A 27,678-nucleotide genomic window follows, 5' to 3' on the forward strand; every position below is an offset into this window, starting at 1 on the left:
AAGCTCTTCTGCATGTATAGCTTCACTTCTGGTTTGTGGCTCTATGATGATAAATCCAATCTATACTGGATGCACGCGTTCAGCAACAAACTTAGCATTGTCTTTTCTCGACGTCCTCGTCAGTGTGTATTTTTCCTTCTTGGAGGGATTTCTGAATGCGTGGAACATTGGGTGTTGTGCAGATTGGTGAGTCAGAACGCCTGTGCGGAGACAGATTTTGGCAGTCCGAGCCTCCTTCAAAGGCCTCAGTGTTGCACTGGCAGGGTTGGATTTATTCTTCCATGCTCTCTGCATGAATGGGGAGGGGATTTGCATAGCCTCTCTGACACGTCCAGGGCTCTCGGCGTCGATCCTTGCCTGTCTTTCACTCCGTCTCCCCACAGGCCTGTCAAGTAGAAGTCCTGGGATTATTTAGGTCTCCAAAGAGGCTGTAAAGTGAAAATGTATCTTCTCAGCGCTTGTTTACATTATACACATAGTTCTCCTTTGCTTATTAGATTTCCAGATCTCTAGTGCAGATTGCAGAAGCTGCCACGGTGCTGAAACACGGGCTGTTGTATAAGCAGCGTGAGAGAGAGAGAGAGAGAGAGCGAGAGAGACACACAGACAGAGACAGAGACACAGACAGAGACAGAGAAAGGTACTGCTGAGAATGAAATGTGCATGTGGAAATTCACATGTTAAATAAGGCTGCTGTGTTAAACTTCATAAGCTACCTGGATTTTCATTGTTGTTGTACTTGGCATAATACCTGTCATAACAAACGCTTTTGTTCGAAGCTCTTTCACGTTCTCATTCACTCATACACGTTTATATTCACTGCTCCCTGATGCTGACATTCACTCGATTTGCTTGCTTTGGTGATTGTGTGTAGATGCAGGACAGCCCACTTGTATATACATCCAGAGATTTCTAAGTATAGCACACTTTAATGCAAGTTCTTATTGTGGCTGTTAATAACTGTAACACGCTAGACTAGTGGTTCACTGGGGCTGGAATCACGCTGCCCCGCGCTCACTGTAAGAACAGTGGAGGAGGAGTAGCAGCAGACAGGAAGTGAACAACAGGGTTGGTGATGTCGCAACTTTTACCCCAAGATCTTGTTTTGTCAAATAATCAGATATAAATATCTTCAAATTTCAAGTTCAAATGTAATCACCACACACACCACCATACGCAGTATGACCTGAAGCCAAACGCTTTTTGACTGTCCGTAAATAGAAAGTAATAAACCACATGGTTGGAGGTTACAATAATGGAAATCATAAAGAAATATGTTTGAAGAAGTCTTGAAGGTGGCTGATGTGTGATGTGAGGCTAGGCGTCAGATTACCCCAGGATCCGCAGTGTAACTAGGAGAATCTGCCCTTTTTCCCTATGTGCACGGTTTGTATGTTTGTTTGAAGTCATGTGTAAATTGCATGTCAGTGTTCTGTACGTATTTGTGTGGATCCGTGTTTTTTTTTTTTTTTGCTTTTAAAATCTAACCTAGCCACTTCATCAGCATGATTAATAAAGTGTGTAAGTGGAGAGGAAAAAGGTCTTACGGGACTGAGCAATCATCTGTAATGCTCGAAGACAAAGCGAGCGCTTGCGGTGTACAGACGCAGTGTTAAGGCATAGTGATTATCCTGTTTTATGCGTAGGGAGGGGGAGACTGAGTCATCGCCAGATCCGTCCTCTTGACATTTGGCTTAATGATAATGAATTGCAGCCCGTTTATCTAGGATTGGGCCTATGTGTTTTCCATAGACCCTACACATGCTCGTAGCATTACTACCGAGACACTAATGTGATTTATTCCTAATGTTCCAAATGAGATTAAACACCAGAGGGAGACAGATTGGGGGCGCTCGGGTCCCGTCCTACCGCAGACTCGCTCCGTGGCAGTGACATCATGAAAGATGGGTGGAATAACAAGAGAGATGGTTCAAGGTAGCGTTTGGGGAAGGTTTTTACGACGGCGCGCTCTTAGACGTGACCGCACTCACATGGTATGCTAGACTAACTAGCGAGGGGGACCCTGGCCGCGTGTGCCGTGCAGCGCGCCGTAGTTTTAAGGGAGAAAGCAGGTCTGTGAAGGTCACAGCGAAACTTCTGAATATCGGGTCATGTAACACTCAGGTTCACTGAATAACACAGCGAGCTAACATCTTTGAGTCATCAGTTTTAACTCCTCTGTTTCCCTCAACTGGAGCTCAGGACCGTTCCGTACTTACAGCATGGGCCACGCGGAAAGGGTGAGGAAAGTGCACTTTATGACCTCAAATATGAGACTATGATTAAGCAAACTGATTTTAGTTGCGTTTTAGCTTTCAAGGCTGCTTCTGTTAGCTGTGAGACTTATTTATAAAGCAGTCAGGTGCAGAAGGCAAACATGGGTTTGTCTTTTAGCACTTAGTACAAAGTGAGTCTTATCATCTGACACATCTGGGAGCTTAATTCTCTGCCTGACTGATCATGACAGCAAAGTGTGTGTGTACGTGTGTGTGTACGTGTGTGTGTACGTGGGGGGGTGTGTGTGTGGAGGTGTGGGGGTGTACGTGTGTGTACGTGTGTGTGTACGTGGGGGTGTGCGTGTGTGTGTACGTGTGTGGAGGTGTGGGGGTGTACGTGTGTGTGTGTGGGGGGTGTACGTGTGTGTACGTGTGTGTGTACGTGGGGGTGTGCGTGTGTACGTGTGCGTGTGTACGTGTACGTACATGGGCCTGTTTTTATATTTTGATCGATCCAGTCCCCACATAGATAGAAATATCTGTCAGGTCTGACCTTATGGGGACATTTCTTTAAGAATAAATAAATAAAAATCCAAAATGTTTGCTTTTGGTCACTGAAGTTAATGTTAATTAGCTGAATAATAATAATAATAATTATTATTATTATTATAGTGAGGTGATTGTGTGTGAATGTGTCTGTGTGTGTTGTTAAAGAGAACTTTATTGCTGTCCCGTCCCTCCTGTTCATTCAAAGACTTAAGTAACCAGGATGAATTATGAGGACATGCTTGTGTTAATACATTTTTTGAACGAATCTGCTTGAGAGATTCTGCTTGAGACTTTCCCGTGTCTCCAGGTCAGTATTGGTTCAGTATTCACAAAGACAACAAAATGAACAAATAACCGAGATATTGTTATTAGAATGAAATCTGGCTCCTGCAGATCTTACACACTAGTATGACACGTTTTATCATGAATGTACCAGTGTTAAAGACTCTCTGATTAAAACATATACATGCCGCCTATTTATAGCCCTGTTATTTTAATCATCAGAGCAGTAAAAATGCTCGATCGTGGAAGAATGCCGGAACGTTGCGAGTGTTTATGTACACAGGCGTTCATGCACGTCGTTGTGTTTACAACCAAGTCGCCTCGCGGTGCTTCTACAGGCTCGCACGTACGGGCTCACAGAAAGAACGCAGATGATTTCAGCCGGGTCTGGATGATTTTAACAAGATTTATTGCCAGCGTGTCAGGATTCTGGCCGTGGCACTCGGGGAAGATGTCAGCTCCTGTGAGATGTCAGTGTAGAGTAGAGCATGTACATGTGAGTTATAGTCCAGAATCTGTGCAGCCGTCGCTAAGACACGTACATTTACTCTCATATGTTGTTCATTTGTGTCTGAATTCAAAAGTAATCGACAGAGCAGGACCGTGGCGGAGTCTGCTATACTTCTGTAGAGTAACACACACGGACGTCTATAGTGGATACTGTACATAATTAAAAGACAAAGCTCTCCTTGTTGATATAGTGAAGCTTCCTGTAACTAGATTTATCATCAGTTATAGAAGGAGACTCCAGCGTCGGTGCTTTTAAAGTTTTAAGGAGGGACTTGCGGGAAGTGACGAGGAAGTGAAGATCTCGCTGCTAAAAAGTGAATAATAACAGGAAGTCGTCACGCCAGATATTTAACAACATTAAAAGTAACCATAAATGGAAAAAAAAGTATGATGCGTGGTTATTTAACAAATAAGGAATTGTAACTTTTGTCAGTTTGCCGTGGTGTAAGAGAAATAAAGCACCTTGGAATTTGCTATCGCGGGTAAATAATCAAGGAATGAGCCACTTGGATGACACTTTATGGGTGATTATTTTTCAAGAACAGCAAGTCCCAAAGTGTTTTAGTACTAATTGTTGCTTACTCGCTTTTTACGTTCCAAAAGAAATTTGTTTTTGGTTGCTTAGTAAGGCAAAATACCCACAACGGAACATCCTGTTTTATTCTTTATGCAGGAACCCTCAGGAAATTTTAGCTAGTTCCATACAAATATAGCATGGCATACATATGTTTTAACATCATCTTAAAGCTTCTTTCTAAATAACCGAGCCATTTCACTAAGAAAAAGAGAGAACGCTTTGTGATATTAAAGGGAAAATATCGCACGTCTGGTTGTCTTTTGTTCGTCTGACACAAGCACCAAAATATAGATCAGAGTTAGAAAAACTCTGAGCTTGTTGATCTTGACTTCCGAGCTTTTGACAGCGTATGAGCATCGACTCGTTTCATTGTGAGCTCAGATGGGTGGACACGCCTTTTGTACGCAAAAGTAATCCAGAAAGAGCCTCTCTCTTCACCCTGTCACTATAGCTCTGATGAAAAGCCTGTCACTGGGCGGGTCTCACTCCTGGTAAAGAGGTGTCGTCTAACAGCACACAGGTTAGCATGCCGATGTCCTCTTTCAGCTTATCCACCTTTCTGCTTTGCCCGCGCTTCATCTCGCACTTGCTTTTTGCCTCTCAGGCCTTCGATTGAGTCGTGACCCGTCACCCGACCGAGTCAGCCGACTTCTAAATAAACTCGCTGCTGATTCACTCCCTCTTTTTTAATTAAGAAAATTGACTGATCCTTTTGTCATTAGGCAAATTAATAAAAAAATAACAAAAGGAATAGTCACAGATAACAGAGGAGCAGAATAATGTAAGAAGGAGTGACTCGAAAGCGAGTCAGTGATCCTGTATTTTGATGGGGGGATTGGAACGGCATTGTCTTAGATTCCCCCCTGGAGTTTTAATGGAATTACTTCGTGCATATCAAAAATGACTACATTTTTTAAAACGTTATTCTTTTTTTATTATTATTATTATTTTCAAGTGAAGACATTTTTATGCTAAATCACCTGCTCTGGTGAGCCCATGCACTGCCTATAATTTATTTGTAAAATGAATAAAATTGTGTGTGTGTGTGTGTGTGTGTGTGTGTGAGTGAGAGCGGGTAATGAGAAAGAAAGCACTTTTGATTCAGGTAATAAACAACGGTTTAAACGAGAGCTCAGTCTTATATTTGATTAAAGTCAGCGTATAAATTTTGCATGGGGTTACACACTGATCAAGAGTTTATTGAAATATAAAAACAAAAAAAAAAATGCGGAGGCATGCATTTGTAGGCTGAGCCGGAACGAAGGTTGTGTTTATACACGACGCTTCTCAGCACTGCCGCTCACTTTAGATCAGTCATCGTGTCACTAATGTGGGTTTATCTTGCCCCGCAGACACTCTAATATGATGCTTTGTGCCATGCCACTAATAATGTGCAGTTTGGAAGCTTTAGGAATGCAATCTTGTAACTACAGAAAAACAGCAAGAAGAAGAGAAAGCTTCAAACTTCAGCCTGATTTCTCTCATAAATCAGTTTTAATAAAAGCACCACTGATATCAAATACTTTGAACTCAGAAAGCTGGAGCGTAGAGAGGTCCAAGCAGTGTGTGTGTATGTGTGTGTATGTGTGTGTATGTGTGTGTATGTGTGTATGTGTGTGTATGTGTGTGTGTGTGTGTGTGTGTGTGTGTATGTGTGTGTATGTGTGTGTGTGTGTGTGTGTGTGTGTGTGTGTGTGTGTGTGTGTTTCGACTTTATCATATCCCATGTGAATGGATTGTGAAAGAATTGGCGATGGAATGATAGATGCGGGTGTGGTGAAATTTATGAGCTGTTGGTTCAGATTAGATTTTCCCGAGGCTTTTCTGAACACAGCCCTGGTTAAGGCGTCGTCCCTCCAGCAAACACAAATTGCTTTATTTAATGCCCATTTGCCTAAATAAGGAAATTGCTCTGTATCGTTTTCTGAAGAAATGAGCATGGCCCCAAATCAGTTAAATCATGAGAACGATCACGAGAACGAGCGAAACTAGGCAACACACTCAAACACTCGTATATAACAAGAGCTAAATGCTACATGGTGTTCATTTGCATCCATAGTAAATCTGTTTGACAACGTGTTACAGTGTAGTTTATGTCAAAGGAAAGTCTTTTTAATGAGAATTCCGAGTTTAACCTTCATGGTCTTCTGCGAGCAAACATGCCTCGATGACCTCAGTGAATGCTGATGGTAATTACCTTTCACAAGTTAGGTTATAAATTCTACTTTGTTTTTTCTACATCTCATCTGGGTGACTTGGTACACTGGGTAAAACGGGTGCCCTCGTGCCAAACGTATGACACAAAGGAACAGTGTTATATTATCAATAACAAAGCCTGGCTAAAGTCTGATATTAGGTGTTTATGTTATGGGTTGAGACGGAAGACGTATTAGAACGCTCGTTGTGAGCAGATCACTTCTTTGAAGAATTTAGTTTGGGGTGAATGAAAGAACAATGAAAATTGATATTTATATCGAGAACGGTGAACGTGGACAATGGTCGGTGTATGGTATATCGTATCGATACCTTACGATATACGACTTACGACTTGCCTTAAAAGTCACTAAACATTGCCGCTTGTCTCTCGCTGCCTTTCAGATATGGTGCGGAAAAAGAATCCTCCTTTGAGAAGCTTCGGTGGAGAAGAAGACGAAGGCGAAGCGGCGACGATAGCGGAGGCTGCGGGTCCGGAGAGTGGCGAGGCGGCTGGCAGCGAGGCCTCGGTTCCCGAGGAGCGGTCCGAGCCAGGCTCCCCCGGCTCCGTGAAACCAGACACTCCTGGCGTTCATTACCAGCAGACAGAAAACGATGATGCCTCGCCGACACGATCAGACCGCGGCCAAAGTCCCGACGGAGAGGGTGAAGCCGTTAAGGGTGGAGTGGAGACTCGGAGACATTCGTCACTGCGCAGGGGGCCAGAAGCACGCGTCATTGTACAGACCTGTGCCAGCAACGGCGAGGAAAGGGAGTCTACCCACAGTCCTCTAGTGCCGCCCGGTACTGAAAGCCTTCACATAGAGGGCGAGGACGGATCCGAGCTCCCTCGGCTCTCCCTCCACCCACTTCAGCCACACAGGCCTAGCGACGAGGCGTCTAGCCCTCCGAGAGCCGAGAGCGGGGCTCCCCCTCCGTCTTCTTCCTCCTCATCCTCATCCTCTCCCAAGCTACAGGATTTTAAGTGCAACATTTGTGGGTACGGCTACTACGGCAACGACCCGGCCGACCTCATCAAGCACTTCCGCAAGTACCACCTGGGCTTGCACAACCGCACACGGCACGACGCCGAGCTCGACAGCAGGATCCTCGCTTTGCACAACATGCCGCAGTTTCAAAGTCAAAGCCACGGCAAAGACGGCAGCAGGAACCCAGGTGTCACCGCTGACCCAGGCTCGCCCAGAGCCTCGCTCCTCAACGGCACCTATGATGTTCAGGTAATCACTGCTTAACACACCATATTCACTTAAAGCATCACACACACACACACACACACACATACACACACATACACACATACACACACACACACGTGCTGATCATGTTACAGCACCCTTTTTTTTTACCTACAGCAAAATCCTTTTCAGCAGAATCCATCAAAAAACAACAGCAAAATAAAATCTCCACCATTTAACAATAAACAGTTCAAGAACAGCTCACTGCTGTTGAACATTTTTGCGTGATTTATTTTATGAGAGGATGGTAATTATGGCCGTATCTGAGCGAGGCTAGTTAAAATTACAAGCAGAAGCTGTCAAAGCTAATTTCATTTTCATAAATACTCCCAAAAAGCAGAAAAGTCCTGCTTTATTCCTCAAATGCCTCTGTCTTCTTTTTTTTTTTTTAATTTAACTTCCAGGTTCACAAATTGTCATTATACTGTGTAAACCTTTAAAAAGGGAATAATAAATCTTTATTCAGTATTCATTCCGAGTGGAATTTTCCATGCTGTAATACGAACGACTGCGATTTCTCATTTAGCCAATGAAAAGGGGGGAAAAAGAGCGTAGGGAAGTCGGGCGAGGCGAGCCAGTAAAAACAGGAGAGTCAATTTATTTTAAACGATGGGTAATGAACAGATGTCATAGCTATTTATCTGCCCAGCTTTCACTGCGGTTTTGCTCTCCACTTCACCAATGTCGTGTTTACAGTTTGACTGGCATATTTAACTCCACTGTTCCTACAGAATGAGCTGAAGGATGGCGCTTGGCCTTCGCCACGCTTCGCCACGCCGGGTCCCGTCTGGCAGCGGCTACGGACCGACAGGCCGTAATGACTTTAATGTAGCTCCGCTTCTGAAGCAGGCCAAACTTTCCCCCCCACATTTCTTTCTTTTCTTTTTGATTACCAGAAATGATCTAAAAGTTTAAACATCCCTTTTTTTTGTTTTTTTTTTTAAAACCGTAGATTTGAGGAAATAAAAGCCTCTTTTTCCTTCAGTTTTTTTTTTGTATAAATTGAGATTTTGAGCTGTCTGGGAATTTTAGTACTCTGGAAGGAATCTCTACATTTTTACTTTTTACTGTAAGTAAAAGTAGGGGCAGAAAGATTCAGCATCAGTACGGCTTCAGTTGAAACTTGCATAAATAGTATTTGTAATAAAAAGCATTCAAAAATCTCTATATCTATTAAAACAGATTAATACCTGTTGATTTACCATGGCTGTTGGCATCATATTATGTGCCTGCTGGGAGCGGCGTGAATTTTCCGTGGAATATTAGGTCATGACCTGTTCGATAAATACCTCCCTGAAACATACAGTATGAATGCTTCTGGGACACATTGTGCTTTTCTTAATGCATCTCTTTTCACGTGCGGCTTTCCGTCCACAAAACCCGCTGCTTGTCCTCTCTCAGCCTGTTTGCAGTATGTTCTGTATATGATTCGTGCTGCAATTTCCTTCCATTTTACTGGGAAGGTCTCGTCCTTTTGCAGTCAGGCAGAGTCAAGGCTAATACATGCTGAAGCGAGCCGTTGCTAACAGGTGCATGCCTGGAGGAGAGTGCTAACTCTTTCATTCTGATTGGGCGAACACACGTCCTGGATTAACTAGTGGTACAGTAGCGATCAGGGAGAGAACATCCTGCAGGGCTGAGTGTGCTCTTTGTCTTTCTCAGGAACCTCCATTCAAGTCACTCTTTGTATTGTATTGTTTCCATTGTTACCATTTCTATTTTTGGTATTTGCTGCGATCACCCTAACTTTGAGCGAACAAGACAAAAAGCAAACAATCGCAGTGTAAAGCCTTTGCACGCACCTGAGGAGAGCTGCCTTTTTTTCCTCTGCTTGAACAAACTCATTTTCACACCATAGAGGGCCACACATCACCTGCTTTAAAATGAATCCATTAATAATGCAGTGGATGTGCTCGTGGCCTGAATCCAGACATCAGATGGAGTCTGTAGCTCTCACACGGCTGTGATTTATGTGGATGTTTGGAGCACGAGTCTGTTGGGAAGTACAGGTGCAGTGATTTGTTTAATCATCTCCTAAACACCAGCTCGAACATCGGCTGCTAGTAAGAACAAGACTTCACAGCGATATGCCAGGATTATTTAGTCTTCATCCTGAAGGTGAGTGATTACAGGGCATGTGAGGATATAGGTCCATCATCATCAGGTCTCTGAAAGCTGACAAACATGCTAGAGTTGTTGTTTATTATTATTATTATTATTGTTATCATTGTTATCATTGTTTTTATTTTTAATATAATTTATTCATTGTCTATTTAATTTTTATATATCTAACATAATATCTAATTATTCGAAAGTAACTTTTATTAATGTTGACTTTTTTGCCAAGCATCCATATCATTCGTTATTTTATTTAGTTATTATTTATTCTTCTTCTTGTTATTATTATATTATTTATTTATTCTTGACTGTCCCGCTGAATTGAATTATGTAAGAGTATTAATATTATTTATTATTATTATTATTATTATTAAGAGGAGGAGGAGTTATATACACTTCATGCTTGTTGGGCTTTAGATATGCATTTGTTTTATTTTTTGTCATTTGTTTAGATTGAAGGTTTAAGGTTGTTATAAACCCCATAATACATAATACATGTTAGATGTGTGTTTCTTCTAACATTTCTTAAAATAACTGGTGTACTGTTTTTTAAAATCTATTTTTTATGCTTTCTATCACATTACCAAATGAGCTCTTTTTAATTGTTCCCTCATGTAAAAGCATCTCATCAGTGATTTCATGCCTCTCTTTATTCATTTCAGTAGCGGTGTGTGGTAAAACTTAACACTACCATTTTGCATTTTCATGCACTGTTGCTTCATGCCTAAGAAAGTGTCACAAGCTTCAAATTGTTCCATCTTGCAGACTGAATGGTTATCAAATTCCCACTGAAAAGTGATAAAAACCCTTAAACCGGCATGATTTTGCATTTGCGCACAGAAAACTGCTGCTTCTTCTGTCAGATTGGAAACATTACTGAAAACGATCCATCTGTTGTCTGAAGCATAATGTGCCAGTATAATTCTGAAACTGTGGATCTGTAATTTTTTTAATTTTTTTTCCCTCTGTCTCATATTCTCTCTTACTCTCTCCCTTCATCCCCCCCCCTCTCCTTCTCCACCTCTTTCTCCTGCTACTAGGTGACATTAGCGGGCACCTTCATAGGCATTGGAAGGAAGACACCAGACTGTCAGGGTAACACCAAGTATTTTCGCTGCAAATTCTGCAACTTCACGTACATGGGTAGTTCGTCAGTGGAGCTTGAGCAGCACTTCCTGGCTGCCCACCCGAACAAGATGAAGAACCCTCCGCTGGGTATCAATAGCCCTGAAGATAAGGCCATGGAGGCAAAGGGAAACTGCACTCCATGGTCAGGATTGGAGGAGCCAGGCACGTGGGCGGAGCGGGTGGCGGTTCGAGCGGAGGACGACTCGGTGGCTGGGTACTCGGTGCCGATCCGGCCTTCCGGTACTGATGTACCTGCGGCATATTACTGGTGCAAGTACTGCAGCTTCAGCTGTGAGGCGTCCAGCTCCTCAAGACTGCTGGAACACTATGACAAGCGCCACTGCCAGGCTGCAGGGCTAGACAGCAGTCCAGGGGAGAAAGAGAGAAAAGCCAAAGAGGGAGATCTAAATGCGAAGAGGAAGGAAAACCAGAGTGGCAAGGCAGCGGCAGGCGCTGACTCAGAGACAGTGGTGACCAGCTACAACTGCCAGTTCTGTGACTTCCGCTACTCCATGAACCACGGGCCTGAGGTGATTGTGGTGGCTCCGCTGCTGCGCCACTACCAGAGGGTGCACAGCATCCATAAGTGCGCAATCAAGCATTGCCCGCTGTGCCCACGTGGCCTTTGCAGCCCCGACAAGCACCTGGGCGATGTCTCGTACCCGTTTGCTTGTCGCAGGAGCTCGTGCCCTCACTGCGCCATGCTCCTGCTGCAGCTCACACCCATTGGTGGTACCACACCACCTCCCCGGGCCACAGTCACCCACCTGTGTGATCAGTGCACCTTCTCTTCCACTGACGTGGACCTGCTGCTGCTGCACTACGACAGCGCCCACGCTCCCCGCTCCTTGCTGGATGCCAAGCCTGAAGACGAGGTGACAGGTGAGGCAGGAGGCCGGGGTCAGCACGGAGAGTACGCCTGCACCAGATGCAACTTCTACACCGAGGTGGAGGAGGAAATTTTCCGTCACTACAGGTAATAGCACACTGTCAACAGTCAGCAGGTTAAAAGGAGTTGTCTTTATCTTAATAAGCAGAATTCAGTCGACTTTTAAGAGATTTAACATTTTTTGTTTCTTTTTTTTTTATTTTGAAAGCTGCTGTGAATTAAGACAATGATCTCTCAGTACCACAATGAGAGCACATTCACCTCCTGGCTCAGTTTTCTTCTCTTTAGGCCCCAGCAGTCTTCACTCAGAGGCTGGGATGCTGAAGCCATCGTTAAGATTACAGATAATCAAATCACGCATGATGTGATTAGACTATCTGTTGTTGTGATGCACCAATATTGCTTTTTTTACTAATAAGCAACAGATTTCCCCTCACTGTTGCTCCATGCCTTAAGTTAAAGCAAGGCTCGCAGAATAAATCCGCAACGTTAAACATCAGGTAATTCGATCTGCTTTTAAAACCGTTCCCTTCATTGGTTTTCATTTAACTTGCCTTTGAGCCAAATATCTGTGTGTGAGAAGGAGAATTTTCTGTATGAAATCCCTTAAGCCATTATAGAGAAATGCTTTCCCTTATAATAGCTTTATGGGGAATGTTTTGCTCAAGGACGGGCATCGTAGAGCTCTACCTCAACATAAGATCTCAATTATTTGGGTATTTTCTGCCATACTTTACAGGCATGTCGTGGTTTGATTTATAGATAAAACGACTTCACGTGCACCGCAATTTATATTTAACTGTTTGACTCCAGAAATTCACGTTGTTAATTCCACGCTGTGTGTGCGCAGCTTAATCCCCGTGTTTGACATTAGAACACCATTCTTACACAGTGTTTGTCATTTTGTGTTTATATCCAATATGTTATTACATTAGCTCCCTATGATCCATTTACGTTTTCTTTACTTTACAACTTTAGGAGATTTTAATAAACTTTTTTCAGTTCACAAACACTTACCTGACTATCCAGAGATGTGGAGATTGAAATTTACCCAGACATTTTTAATAATTTGTGCTTTTCCATGTTCCATATCTAATTTCTATTTGTATTGTTTTTTTAACCAACTAGCAGCACACTGACGTAAAGGAGCGCTTTGGTCTTAACGGTTTAAATAAGTGCAGCGTTTTAGAGACTAGCAGATTGTTAAAGGCTGCTGCTGTTTTTCCCTTCCTCGGTGTAGGTTATGTTGTGTTACAGCAGTAATCACGGTAGTGGTTTAAAGCCTTTGGCCGTGGTGTGTGAACTGCTTTATGTTCAGCCACCACATGCTAAAACAGAGGGAAATGAGGGAAGAAGGCTGTGGCTATGGGTTCAGATCCTCACACAGCTGCTTAGGAAAAAGGTGCATCCTTGTTTTTGTTTTTTTTTTTTTTTTGACAATGTGTAAAGTTCACCAAATTAGACTGTGGTGTAACGTCTCTTTTTTGTTCTCTGGTATGTTACATTGATGCTTAAATGACTGGACAAAACATGTCTGTGTGTGACAAGGTTGTAAATGGCTTCTTTCTAAAAATTGCTGCTTCTTCTTTTTTCATGAATATTACATTACAAGTATAATACTATTTAAATACCTTATATTTTAAATGATTATATTATCATTATTATTTTTCATAATTATATAATTTTTTTTAATGACGATTTCTTGCGTCTATATTTATTTATTTTTTTTTCCCCAGATTTTTTCCAAATCTTTTTCATTGGCCTAAATTTTGAAATCGTCATAGCGATCATGGTTATATTATGCAAGACCCATTCTGCCAATGTTGCACCACTTTAAATAGCATTTTAAAAAATGTTAATTTGCCCATTTATGATGAAACAATAATTAGCGCTGCTGCCTCTACCATGGAAACACCACTCATGGAACAATGATTTATCGCTGTAATTCGTTTTTCAGGCAATTCCTGTAGGACTGTGTGCCATGAGCGACGTTCGAGTTCTTGTGCATAATTAAATACAGGGTCTGCCACTTTCAACTTGCCTGAAAAATTCTCTACTGTTGTATATAGCAGATGGATTCACTTTGGAGTTTGGAGCGTGTTTCCTTAAAGACCCTTTAGATGCACTTGTTATTTGCTCACTCGGATGTGACGGATCTCGCCCGTTCCTCCCATCCTTCATCCACACGTGCACACACACACACACACTTGCACACAGACCCAAACACGCGTCTCGGAGCATGTGTATGACCCGCCACGGTGTGTGTAGCCCAGGGCCGGTTGTTTCAGCTGGCTGCAGAGTAATGCTGGTCTAAGTAAAGTGGCTGTTTGTCGGCGGTGTGTGGAGACATGCTGAATAAGGTCTTGTTTGTATTCCAAGCTTCTTGCGAGGACGGAGAAATGAGACCTGTGCAGCTTCCCTGGAGATTCCTAACTCCTCACCTCACACCCTGCACCGTGTGAGCGTAGTCTTCATGTTCATGTTGCTCTGCCCATGCTGATGAGTCTTAGTGCTTTATAACTGTTCAGGATGTGATCTGTTTGTTAGGTCTTTGTACAGTCTGGGAGTGTATGGGTGAGACCTTCTTGAGTGTCGTGCTCTGTAGAATTTCATACACGAGCGCCCCGGTCGGCGTCCGTCACCCATCGCAACTATGGGGCCGATAGTGATGTAGCCTTCCACTATCAACTCGCACACGTGATATATTTCACACGAGACTCAGGAGAGAGACGAACACCAGGATGAATGCTAATGCTTAATGCACATGATGTATTGTACAGCACAGGGCTGGCGAATGCTCGATTCTGGTTGGTCAGGAGATGTCGAGTAAATAATGAATAACACACGACATTGCGGTGATGTGAAAATAATCCACTCGGGGCGGTGTGGGTGTACACGTGCATGTGTATGTGTGTGATACAGATTAACACAGACGGACCACCCTTACCGCTCCGAAGTGCATTATTCTCTAACCACATGGTCTGGAGTGTGTTACTCCGCTTACACCACGGCGATTTGCAAGTGTTTCCGATGACAAATTTATTAATGAATAATACGTCACACATTTTTACATATTTATTGCTCAGGAATGTCAGATAGACGAGTTAGTTTCTCTTCTCATCATAGCTGTAGTCATGATAAATGTTATTCCATCACCAGCTCCAACTTACTTATTTACTTACTCATCCCTCTTTCTCTGTCTGTCTGTCTGTCTCTCTCTCTCTCTCTCTCTCTCTCTCTCTCTCTCTCTCTATAAACATCACCACGTATTACTTTATTAAACAGCAGCACATTTTTAAAAATTCCGTTTATTATTAATCTCAGATTATGCGTCTGTCTGCCAGCCGAGTCCCAGTGACTGAGCTGTTACTATAGAAACGATAACATATTAGAGCAGGCGTGTGAATCATCATTTATCGTTCATGTTACAGACGGAACTACTTTCCGTGACGTGCTGTAAGACCTTCTCTTTGTGTCACACGATCTCTTGAATCAGAAGCTTCATCTACCGTCTCTGACTGTAATTCATCCAGCAACATCGCCGACGTGTTTCTCATCACAGCTCATTCACGTGGACTCGTATGAAGGACGATTTAATCTAATGATTGTTGAAGTTATTTAACAAAGAAAGTTGTTTACTTGCTGTTAAGATGTTTAGGTATTGTTTATGGAAGAAGTTTTGAGTCCTGAGTCTTCAGGACAGAGAAGAAGTGCTTTCCGGGTTGTATGAACAAGACGAGTTGCTTTTTTTTCCTCATCTTTGAAAGGAAAAAAAATGAGGTTGGTGAAGGAACATCTATTTATAGCTGCGATAACATGAGCGATAACCGGAACTGACTTGTTTTGTGGAAGTTCTTAAGATTACTAGTGAAATAGCATGAAGGCTTTGTTTATTAGGACGTTAAATCCTGCATAAATCCTTTGGCAAATTGTCTTGGTGTGGTGTGAGAGGAATAAAGCACCTCAGGACCTGCTGTTATCCGACAGAAGTTTGCAGGTTTCTACGTATTAATGAACTCCTTCTCATATGCTATCATTTCTGTGTGGAACTCAATCCTCAAAGCTGATTCTTTTCCAATTACTGCATGATTTATTCCTCTTGTTCCGCAGCACTTTGCCAACGAGTACAGTTTTGCTCAGTTTCCACCTTGAGATTCTGACACTAGTTGAGCAGTTCCACAGCTTTCTTTTTCCGCTAATGCTTTTCCAAACACATTGAAAACGTCGCCTTTGTTCAAAGACGGCACAACTTTAAAGAAGCCACCTGTCACCTTTTCTAGTTCTCTCTCTGTCCTTTCCTTTAAGGAGGACAGGCAGGCGGGCGACTCGTGCTGTGCCCAACTTTCCATTTCCTGTGTGATGTCATGTGGATAGGGCAAGTCACACTGGTGTGATTCAGCGGGCTGTACACTGCCCACTCCACCCCTGTCCCGTAAAATGCCAGTATTCAATGAGTGCACTAGAGCGTAGCTAAAGGGGTTTTCATTTTCAAAAGCTCTAATTACTGCCACTCAGTACCAGTATTGGCGTGGATATTGCTTTAGAGACTTTTCTGTTTTTTTTTTTTCCTGCCAATTAGATCAGAGTTTTGATTCAGCACTTGTTTTTTTTCTCTGTTCATGGAGTGCCTTCGATCACATGCACCGAGAAATGATAGTGTTGAGAACTAGTGCACAACCACCCACACTGTGTTTGGAAACAGCTGGCTGCAGCTGTTGCCCAGGTGCTTCAGGCGGTTAGGGTGCAGAGCGTTTGGCTGGGTTTGTGCAGTCACACTGTTTGTGCCTCAGCTCGTGCCCTCAGAAACATTAAGGTCTGACGGAAACACTGAAGAGCCAAGATGAAGAAGGATGGCTGGCAGAGTGTGAGGAGAAAGTGTGACTGACATTAAAGGACATTAAGAATAGCTGACATTAAAAAAAAAGAGCCAAAAGGTTAGAGGAACAGCATGGCATTCATTAGCTGCATTAAGGATTGTAGCAGTGGAAGGATAGTAAAACAAATGCGAATGTGTGTGTTTGTGTGTCTGCATGTGCATGTGTGTGTGCTCGTGTGCATGTGTGTGTGTGCGCTCGTGTATGCATGTGTGTGCTCGTGTGTGTGTGTGTGTGTGTGTGTGCATGTGTCTCACATCCACTGTTGCTGATTATATGAATTATTGCTTTTTTCTTTACCTTTACCACAAAAAAACACCAAGCAAACCAAAAAACACGTGTTACACTGTATGGATGAGAACGAAGACACACACACACACACACACACACACAGAGTTTTCAATGCATAATAATAAAATATGTACAATTTTGTAACTTGGAGCCGTATTCAATTAGTTCTAAAATTGAATCAAAGAAACATCGGCTTATTAAAGAAACATTTTGAAATCTGAATAATCAGCAACACATTTCTGTATGTCTTGTTTTGTATTTATTATTTATTTTCTTCTGTTTATATAATCTGTCACTGGATCCTGAGGTATTAAATATACCTTTAGTCCCAAGTGTCTAAACATTTGCTCTCTGGGAGCGTACATGCTTTTACTCTCGTTTGTTTTGTCAAGTCGTTTTTATCTCATTTGGTTTATGAAGTTAGGAATTACACCGCACATAAACTCCAGTTGGAGTCGAGGATTACCGAGCATCTGAGCTAATTAAATTGTAGCCTAAATTGCAATTTTCATGCTGGAAAAACTCTGTTAAACAAGCAGTGCAAATAAACAGAAGAAACAAGATGAAGCAAATGTACATTAGACAAACTAATTACATATAATATGAGTCATGTTCTGAATTCATTTCTTGTTTCCTTTTTTTTGTTTTTTTTTCTTTAATTCCGTGAACGTCTGTGTGCCTGGTGTTTCAGAGCAGAAAGGCAGATTCTGTATTTGTCTGCACCAACTAAAGCGTCTTTAATGTCTTTAATCAGTATGGACTGAAACAGGACTCCATGGCAGCTAGCTGTCCTGTCAGCTAACAGGCAGACACACACACACACACACACACACACACACACACGCGCACACACACTCGCACATGCGCACGCGCACATGCACATACACACACATGCACATACACACACTCGCACATACACACACTCGCACACGCACATACAGACACATGCACATACACACACATACACACACTCGCACACATGCACATACACACACAGACACATGCACACATGCACATACACACACATGCACATACACACACTCGCACACATGCACATACACACAGACACATGCACATACACACACATGCACATACACACACTCGCACACATGCACAGACACATGCACACACGCACATACACACACATGCACACACACACACTCGCACACATGCACATACACACAGACACATGCACACACGCACATACACACACATGCACATACACACACTCGCACACATACACACACACACACAGGCACATACACACACATGCACACATTCGCACATGCACACACATGCACATACATACACTCACACATGCATGCACATGCACACACTCGCACACATGCACATACACATACACACACTCTCTCTTGCTCTCTCTCTCTCTTCAGCCCAGTAAGTGATCAATTCTGAGTTTTGGGGTCAGGAAAAATATTTGTGTTTCTTGTCATTGGGGTTACAGTAAGTGAGGAGGCTGAGTTATGTTGGAAGCAGGCTGGGCTTTGTGCAAAAACACACATTTTTACAGAATAATGAAAAGGGCGTGCATGTAAAACCAGCAGCACACTCTGTCCTAGGATCTACATTCAGAGCTTAATGCAGTAAATGTCCTCGGGTGAGTGTTTGTTCTGATGGCAACTAGGTAGGAAAAAAAACATGAATATGAACAATGAGTAACTTTTACTTAAATGGTGTCACTTAAAGACAAGTGATGTGCTGATTTACAACATGTACATATAAACATCTGTCTGTTGTCTTTCATTTATTCGCATGTAAACGTGGTGTTATGTGTTTTGTGCATGATGTCTGTTTTACATTGTGAACAGTGTGCTGGAGAATTACAGCCTGTGTGTGTGTGTGTACACCTTGCTGTTGAACCTTGAAAGCTGTGAGCTGAAGCGTTTGATGTGCCACCATCACTGAGTGTCTTAGCAGAAGCAATTTTCTCGGTGCATGCTGGGAAGGGTGGGCAGCAGCACTGATGAAAAGCAGTTTTCCTACCGGCCCCTCAATTAGTACCGAGCTGAGATGACGTACCGGGGCTGTTCCGCTCCCTCTCTTCCCTCCCAGACCTTCTTACTCTCTCTGTGACACATATTCAAATTCTAATTTATTTGTATAACGCTTTTAACAATGGACAATGTCTCAAAGCAGCTTTAGAGAACATAACATATCAGTTGTCCAGTTAAGCTCAATCACATCACTCGTGTCTGCATTATAAGGAACACGCTCTCTCTCTCTCTTTCTCTCTTTCTCTGTCACCCTGAATGAGGCAGCTTTCAGGCCTGATGCTGACATGCCAGCACTAGAAGTCTAGACTTGGACTGCTTCTCTCTATATTGACTACCCAAGGAGCTTTTAGCTGGATTGCTATACTCACCATCTCTTTATCTGTCTTTTTTGCTCTCTCGTAGCAGACAGGTTTTCAGTTCTGCTTTCCAAAGAGCCTTTGTGTTTCTGTCTGTGCTGCATCCTTTTAGCCAGATGAAATCAACAATAAGTGCATACAGTATTTAATACTAATACTAATCTCTACATTTTCTTTGCTATCTGTTTTTTTTTTTTTTTTTTTTTTTTTTGGAAAAGTTTGAGTATTGAACTAGATTTGTAAAGTTCGTCGAGACAAACTTTGATGTTGGCTTTGACGGTGCAAGTATTCGCAAAGGCCGGTGCTTTTTGGAGGCGAGTGGACATAAGGGTTAGTGTTACTTTTGGAGGCAAGTGGACAGAAAGATTGTGAAAGCTACTGGACCGCTAGGGTGCCAATACTTTTGGAGGCGAGCAGACATGAGCATGTGACATGATCCGAATACCCATGAGGCAGTTCCCCTCATTGTGCTGAGTGTTTTGATATGTCACATGTCCATGTTGTGCAAATTTTTTATTTTCACGTGATGACACGTGACGACACGTGACGTGACGTGACCATAACACACGTGAGGCACTTCCCCTCATTGGGCTGAGTGTTTTGATATGTCACATGTCCGTGTTGTGCAAATTTTTTATTTTCACGTGATGACACGTGACGACACGTGACGTGATGTGACCATAACACACGTGAGGCACTTCCCTTCATTGGGCTGAGTGTTTTGATATATGACATGTCCATGTTGTGCTAATTTTTGATTTCGCTTATTTTGGGGGCGGGGCTACACGTGACGTCACGTGACGTGACCAAAATACACGTGGGGCAGTTCCCCTCATTGTGCTGAGTGTTTTGATATGTCACATGTCCATGTTGTGCAAATTTTTGATTTCGCTTATTTTGGGGGCGGGGCTACACGTGACGTGACGTGACCATAACACACGTGAGGCACTTCCCCTCATTGGGCTGAGTGTTTTGATATGTCACATGTCCATGTTGTGCAAATTTTTGATTTCGCTTATTTTGGGGGCGGGGCTATACACGTGACATCACGTGACGTGACCAAAATACACGTGGGGCAGTTCCCCTCATTGGGCTGAGTGTTTTGATATATGACATGTCCATATTGTGCTCATTTTTGATTTCGCTTATTCTGGGGCGGGGCTACACGTGACGTCACCAGTATACCCGGTGGGGTGCCAATACTTTTGGCAAAAAGTGGCTACTGAGGGTTTGGACATTTCATGTCAATACTGCAGTCATTATGGGATTCTACTTATTATTATACTGCATAGAACACAGGAGAGAAGCCGTGCCTGAGCTCTGCGCACGCTGCGTGTGTGAAAGCTTAGAGGAATTTTAGGAATTCCCCATTCAAGTCTATGGGACGTTCCATCGTCGACTACGGGAAAACCGAAAGTTCCGTCGGAACGCCGAGTCCGGAACTTTGTCCGGAGTAACGTCCTAAAGCCGAGTTATAAACCTCCAAAATTTATAATGGAAGTGGATACGAAAAAAGGCCACTTTGAGCTTCCGTACCGGGAATGCCGGAATTCCGATCGCTTAGAAAAGTAGTAGCAACAAACTTCAGACCAGGGTCTACGACATATCCGAATTTGGTGCATGTGGCTCGAAAGCCCTAGGACGAGTTACTCTTGATAAATTTGTGGCTAAGAAGAATAATAATAACTAGATTTGTAAAGTTCGTCGCGACAAACTTTGATGTTGGCTTTGACGGATGGTGCTTTTTGGAGGCAAGTGGACATAAGGGTTAGTGTTGCTTTTGGAGGCAAGTGGACATAAGGGTTAGTGTTGCTTTTGGAGGCAAGTGGACATAAGGGTTAGTGTTGCTTTTGGAGGCAAGTGGACATAAGGGTTAGTGTTGCTTTTGGAGGCAAGTGGACATAAGGGTTAGTGTTGCTTTTGGAGGCAAGTGGACATAAGGGTTAGTGTTGCTTTTGGAGGCAAGTGGACATAAGGGTTAGTGTTGCTTTTGGAGGCAAGTGGACATAAGGGTTAGTGTTGCTTTTGGAGGCAAGTGGACATAAGGGTTAGTGTTGCTTTTGGAGGCAAGTGGACATAAGGGTTAGTGTTGCTTTTGGAGGCAAGTGGACAGAAAGCTAGGTTGCCAAAACATTTGGAGGTAAGCAGAGACAAGCATGTGACATCATCCAAATACTCCTGAGGAAGTTCCCCACATTGGGCTGATTGTTTTGATATGTCACTTATCCATGTTTTGCTAATTTTTGATTTTCATATGACATCATGTGACGTCACGTGACGTCATCAGAATACACGAGAGGAAGTTCCCCTTATTGTTCTGAGTGTTTTGATACGTCACATGTCCATGTTGTAAAAAGATTTTTGATTTTGCATATTTTGGGGGCGGGGCTGCGGCACAACCGGAAGGCCAGTCGGTACACCTATTTAAACCTTTGTTCAGAGTATCACCCTAAAGGAGCTGGCTGAGTTTGGTGTAGATAGTTCGAAAGCTTGCTTGGTTATAAACCTCCAAATTTATAATGGGAGTCTATGGGAAAAAAGGCCATTTTGAGACCCGGTACCGGAAGTACCGGTACTCAGATCGCTTAGAAAAGTAATAGCAACAAACTTCAGACCAGCATCTACAACATAGCCGAATCTGGTGCATGTGGCTCGAAAGGTCTAGGCCGCATTAAATTTTATACATTTTTGTCTAAGCTTAAATAGGAAAACAGAATGTTGGCTTCTACAAAGCCAACATAATAATAATAATAATAATAATAATAATAATAATAATAATAATAATAATAATAATAATAATAATAAGCAACTTATAACGGAAATCAGAATGTTGGCTTCTACACAGCCAACATAATAATAATAATAATAATAATAATAATAATAATAATAATAATAATAATAATAATAATAATAATAATAAGCTTATAAAGGAAATCAGAATGTTGGCTTCTACAAAGCCAACATAATTATGTATTGAAATGTGGCGTCTTAATAAACAGGAAACTTTAAGCAAAACTAAGCTGGGACACGTTTGCTGAAGGAAAGTTTCCGAGCCCTAGTGCCTGGGGGGGAAAACATCCCTTTGTAATAATCGATAATAATAATAATTTTGAAATGGGTTAATATCACAGCGCATGATGCTTATCTCCAAATTCTATATAGTTATATTTAAGGTGACTAAATAATCTCACTCCAAATATACATCATTGCTCAGTAACCCACTCAAGATCCAGTGGACTTTGGTAAACCTTTTTAAATCAATAGAGACGTCGAACACGTCTAACGGGAACCACTAAGCAAGTCTCTATTAGGAAATGAAACCTAATATTTCAAAGGTTTGTTTTAGGATGAAAGGAAATGCATTGAGGATGACTTAAAAAAAGGATGTCTTAAAAAACAGACAAACAACAAAAAAAAAATCACTCTAGGCTGTTGTTTTTACTTTAAACTTTTAATAGAACTCATACCAGCCTCTTCTGCTGTGCTTTTACATTCAGAACATATCATACAAGATATTGATCAGTGGCTAAATTCCAACCATAGCAATGAACGATTGTAAAATAAACAGAAGTTTTCAAAGTCAGGTTTGATTTTCATCTTAATGTGTTTGCTGAATTTAGACGGGAATTCGGTTGCATTGGCTCGTAATGGATGGCAGGACATGGGACGGCCGAGCACAAAGGAAATCGTTTTGAAATCCAGGAGTAATATCACATAGTCATTTAGTTAAAGTTCAGACTATTTATTTGCCACACGTTTGCAAATAGCTTGGAACTCTTTCACCGTCCTATTGCTTTGTATTTATTAAAAGGGAAAAAGCAGACCACTAATACAGCATTAAAGTAATCCAGACCTCAGGCAGAGAGGCAGGAGTCAAAGCACCAGATATATGAGTGATGTTTACGTACATGCCCATTGTGTAGTATGTGGGAAATAGTCAAGAGTGTACATTTAGTATATTAGGGACATTTGCACATTCAAGGCAGTTATCCAGTCAGCCAATAATGCAGAAACAGCCCATGAGTGACAGTTAACACTCACAACAGCCTACACAAAATGTTGCTAAAATCAAACAAACAAATAAAGCAGTAACCCGGCTGCTCTTCTGCGAAAAAAAAAAAGGTTGTTAATGAGAGAGGTCTGAAGAGAGTGGTTCAAATGGACATCAGGGCTAAGGAAACATTGATAACCACTTTTTACATCTGTAGTAAGCAGAAAAGCATCACAAAATATACAGCATCAACATGCGAAGGAAGGTTTTACTATTGATCGAAAACCTGTGCACACTATAACCTCTTTTTCTCAGGTGTTTTGTATTAGGGTCTGTTTTTGTGTTAAACATACCTCTGCTTATGTCTCTCACGACCTTTCTCTTTATTTTTTTCTCTTTTGTTCTCTCCATGTCCAGGAGGGTTCACGGCTGCTGCCGATGCCGCCACTGCAGCTTCACGGCGGCCGACACCACCTCCCTGCTTGATCACTTCAACTCGGTCCATTGCCAAGACACCGGTGAGCCAGGCTCCGCCCCTGCCAATGGCTGCTCCGCCCCCTCCACTCTCCGCATTAAAGAGGAGAGTAAAAGCGACCTAAAGCTCTATAGCTTGGTGCCCCCAGAGGCCAGACCGGCCGAGGCCGTCAAAACCGAAGCCCTTGACGAGAAAGAGAAGGAGAGGTCCTGGCCTGAGACCCGAGGAGGGACAGAGCAGCAAATCCAGGGAATGCTCTGGGTGCCCAAGGAGCGAGTGGGAGAGGTGCTGCGGGGAAGTCCTGCACCGTTCCCTCACGTTACACTAGGGTTGCTAAACTCCACCTCGGTCCCACAGGAGCAGCAACAGAAAGGTGCGGCTGTACTCAGAGACTCGCCGGGCTTGGTGTTCAGTCTCAGTGCAGATGCCAAGGGCTACCTGCAGGGTACGCCATCAGGCACAGCAGCTGAGAAGTCAGGGCAGCAGTACCCCAGTTCGACAGAGGGCAAGAGTGCCAAGGAAGAGTCACAATCACTCCTGCGGGTAAGGTCCTCGACACTCTCCATCTGTCCAGCTCCTCCATTTGATCCAAATTCTTTCCCTAAATAACTGTAGAATTATCCATCTTCTCTAAACATTTGATTGCTTTATCCCCGCTGACAGTGTGTGCATGGTATTGTGTACACAATGCCTGACTGTTCTGGTACAATGAAGGGACACAGTCCAGAACAACAGCAATCAGTTAATTCTTTCCAGCACTCACCTGAAGCTGGGTATTTTATTTATCCCAAGCCTAGATGTTTTATTTTTTCTCTTTCATTCGCTTTTTCTTACTCTCTGTGTGTGTGTGTGTGTGTGTGTGTGTGTGTGTGTGTGTCACTGTGTGAACATATATGTGAATGTTGGTTCTTGTTTGTATTTTTAGTGAGGTCAGTTGTTTGTGCAGGCTCTTGACTGCTCTCTGATGCCTTAACATAGGGTCCATCTATTTGAGAGAGCTCTCCACAGCACAGAGCTATAAACATGCTGATAAAGACTCAGCACAGCACACAAGGAGAGGATAACATGAAATACATCCTTCATTTGGCCTTTACCAAAGAACACATGACAAACAAAAAAGCAGTCTACATAGCACATGATGCACTCAGTTTATGTCTCAACCACAGGGAAGAGCTCATGTTTTGATTGTCTGCTTCCTGTAGCTATCTGTATGCTGCTGTTCTTCTTGAATTTCTGTACTCTCACCATTAAGTAAACAGTTTCATCATAAGTTGTCACCTCAAGTCTCATACAGAAATTGCTATACCAGGATTTCATTTCCAGATATCACACGACCAACCATATACACACATGCAACGGAACACATTCTGACTTAATTAAACAGGATACCAAGAACACACATTGCCAAAGAAAACAAAACATTGCAACAGCTCAGCTTCCCAATTAGCAAATAGATCACACAGTGACGTTAGCTAGAAGTCTAGCAGAACTACCGTACGTCTGAATCAAACCAGATCTAGCTGTAAAGTAATATATGTGTACGTCTGCCTTCGTCATCCTTCAATCCAACATGTTTTACACGTGTAGTTACGCAAATCATACTGAATGAATGATGCTATTGTTCTGTCATAGTGGCTTGGTTAGTTTAGCAAATACTTCTGGTGCATTGTGTTTTAGATAAATAGTATCAGAGCTAGATGATGTTGAAGATGATCCCTGAGGTTGACGGCAGACACAAACTTAAGGTAATGGTTAGTGAAGTCGAGTTTCAAAAATCCTTCAACGCAAATGACCCATGGTCTACTTTTCAACTGAAAAACACATAGCGTGTATGACTAATTGCATGAGCTACATGTTCCTCACAATTTGCCTTGGTCAAGGAGTTTGCATCACTTCCCCTGTCCAGTCCCAGAGCTTAGCCATGTTTTAGTCAGTCTCTCTAACACCGAGCCTTTAGTAATGGCTTCCCACTTTCTCCACTTTAGAATCCATTGTCCGCTGACAAAATGGCTTGGCTCAAAACGAAGGGCAATTTGTTAAGAAACGGCAGGCAACCAGGCAGAATAGGATGATCAATCACTTTTTAATGCACTTCTTGAGTAACCTTTTTAGTGTACCGTCTGTCTAAAAGGCAATTGAATCTAGTAGTATAAAAATATTTTTCCGGTGCTAAAATTCTTTTTTTTTTTTTATAAGACAAAATTCTTGATTTTGCACCTGTAACCACAATTTTTGTGTCATTAAACATGTTGTAAAGACGTGTGGCCAAGTCATAAGCTAGGATATACAGTATCTATTGCTTAATTAAACCCTTAAATCCCACTGACATTTCTCACTCTTGTAACTGCATAGCTTTCCATTGTAGATACTAAATCACTTAATAATATACTTTACAACAAATAATTTCTAGAGAGTAAGCTGAGGGTTTAATTGCTTCAGATGGATACTAAGAATGCCTGGTTGCAATTATGTATAAAAATGGCTTGCCTAATTAAGTGGTACATTTCATGGGCTAGTTCTGGTGAATATCATTGTGTACACACATTGTGGTGGTGCACGCGAACAATTCGAGCAAACTTCCGTTTGCAGACTTGTCTGTGGTTAAACTGTGCTGTACCTGTGTACAAATAGGTAAACACTTTAAACAGTGAAATGAAAGAAGAAAACAACAAAAAAACTAACCACAATTAGTCAATTCTGTGACTCTGAATTACCCTACTGCTGCATGTCTGCCCAGATGGCTCCGGAAGAGCAAGGCTCGGGTGTGGTGCTTTCTGTGGTTCAGTCATTAGCTGAGGCGTGTCGCTGACTGTATGAAGCATTTGAGCGCGGGTGGAGGCTGTGCTCCAGTTTTCAGGAAACGTTGAATCACATTTTTTAAATTCCTTTTTTTTGTGCCAGTATGGGTTTAATGGGACTCAGAAGAGCTTTAAGGTCCATCACAATATTTTTTAAGTTACCATGACTTGTCGTGTGAGTCACCATCACACTTTATAAAACCAGGCTAATAAGGGAGGGGCACAGCACAGAAGAACCGGAAGAACCCGGTCTTTAGCCAGAACTCGGAGAAGCTTAACAGGCGTGAGCTGAGAATGTCTGTGTTGAACACATCAACGGATTAAAATGAAACGAGCAGACAGATAAGAGATACCATGATGAGCCTTGGCTCTGTTTGCATTCAGGGAAAATAGTGACGTTTTTTGAAAAAGATTTGGAAACACTTCTGGAACTTTTGGATAAAAAAAAAAAATGGTGTCATTCAGAAATAAGATAATGTGAAGACATCTGGTGGGCCGTTTGCATTTTTCCATGCAGACACCCTCAAGATCTAAGTTTCCACATTAAACAGTTTTTCTGTATTTATTCATGGGCTTTTTGAAACTAATTTCTCCCAAACTCACAAGTTCATCCTGGATAGCAGCCCAGTCTAGGGCACAATGATTAACCGAAACCACCATGCAGCTTCTGGTTTAGAGGACCAAACACAAGACAGAGGGACTAATTTATTTATTCATCCCTGAAGGACTCTTCATTAGAAAACAGCCTGTTGGCTTTTAATTATATTTTGTAATGCCAGTGTTCGTGCTCATTACTGTTTTCTTGTTCAGCTTCTTGCTCTTGATCTCAGTAGTCATGCAGGCTCTAATCAAACGATTCATTTGTTTCTGCATGATAAAAAAAAAAGTTATTGTTTCCATATTACACATCATTGTTACTCCTCCCTTCTCTCTTGTTTTTTCCCCGAATTTCTCTGCGGAAAGTGATGTAAAGTGATGGTTAATATTCTACTCTAGCTCTTTTGCTTTCATATAGGACATATATGCACTTATGATTGCTTCAACACCATCTCAAAACACCCAATAAGTTTCATATTCCTTAATTCACTGCCTTTTCATATTGCAAAAGAGGTTTATGAAAACACTTCTCACATTACGGGGCATCACCATGTGGCAATATC

At 42.3% G+C, this 27,678-nt stretch overlaps 1 protein-coding gene across 6 annotated transcripts in view; it reads left to right on the top strand.

Annotated features, from left to right (window-relative positions):
* trps1 (trichorhinophalangeal syndrome I) overlaps positions 1–27,678 on the top strand; it is a 102,222-nt gene that overhangs the window by 19,227 nt on the left and 55,317 nt on the right. For all 6 annotated transcript variants that reach the window (XM_060897551.1, XM_060897552.1, XM_060897550.1 and 3 more), the window contains 3 exons: positions 6,733–7,565; positions 10,742–11,805; positions 23,663–24,263. In XM_060897551.1, the coding sequence (XP_060753534.1) occupies positions 6,733–7,565; positions 10,742–11,805; positions 23,663–24,263 (2,498 nt within the window). The remainder of the gene's footprint in view (positions 1–6,732; positions 7,566–10,741; positions 11,806–23,662; positions 24,264–27,678) is intronic.

This window comes from Tachysurus vachellii, chromosome 21 (genome assembly GCF_030014155.1).
Source record: "Tachysurus vachellii isolate PV-2020 chromosome 21, HZAU_Pvac_v1, whole genome shotgun sequence".
Lineage (NCBI taxonomy): Eukaryota > Metazoa > Chordata > Actinopteri > Siluriformes > Bagridae > Tachysurus > Tachysurus vachellii.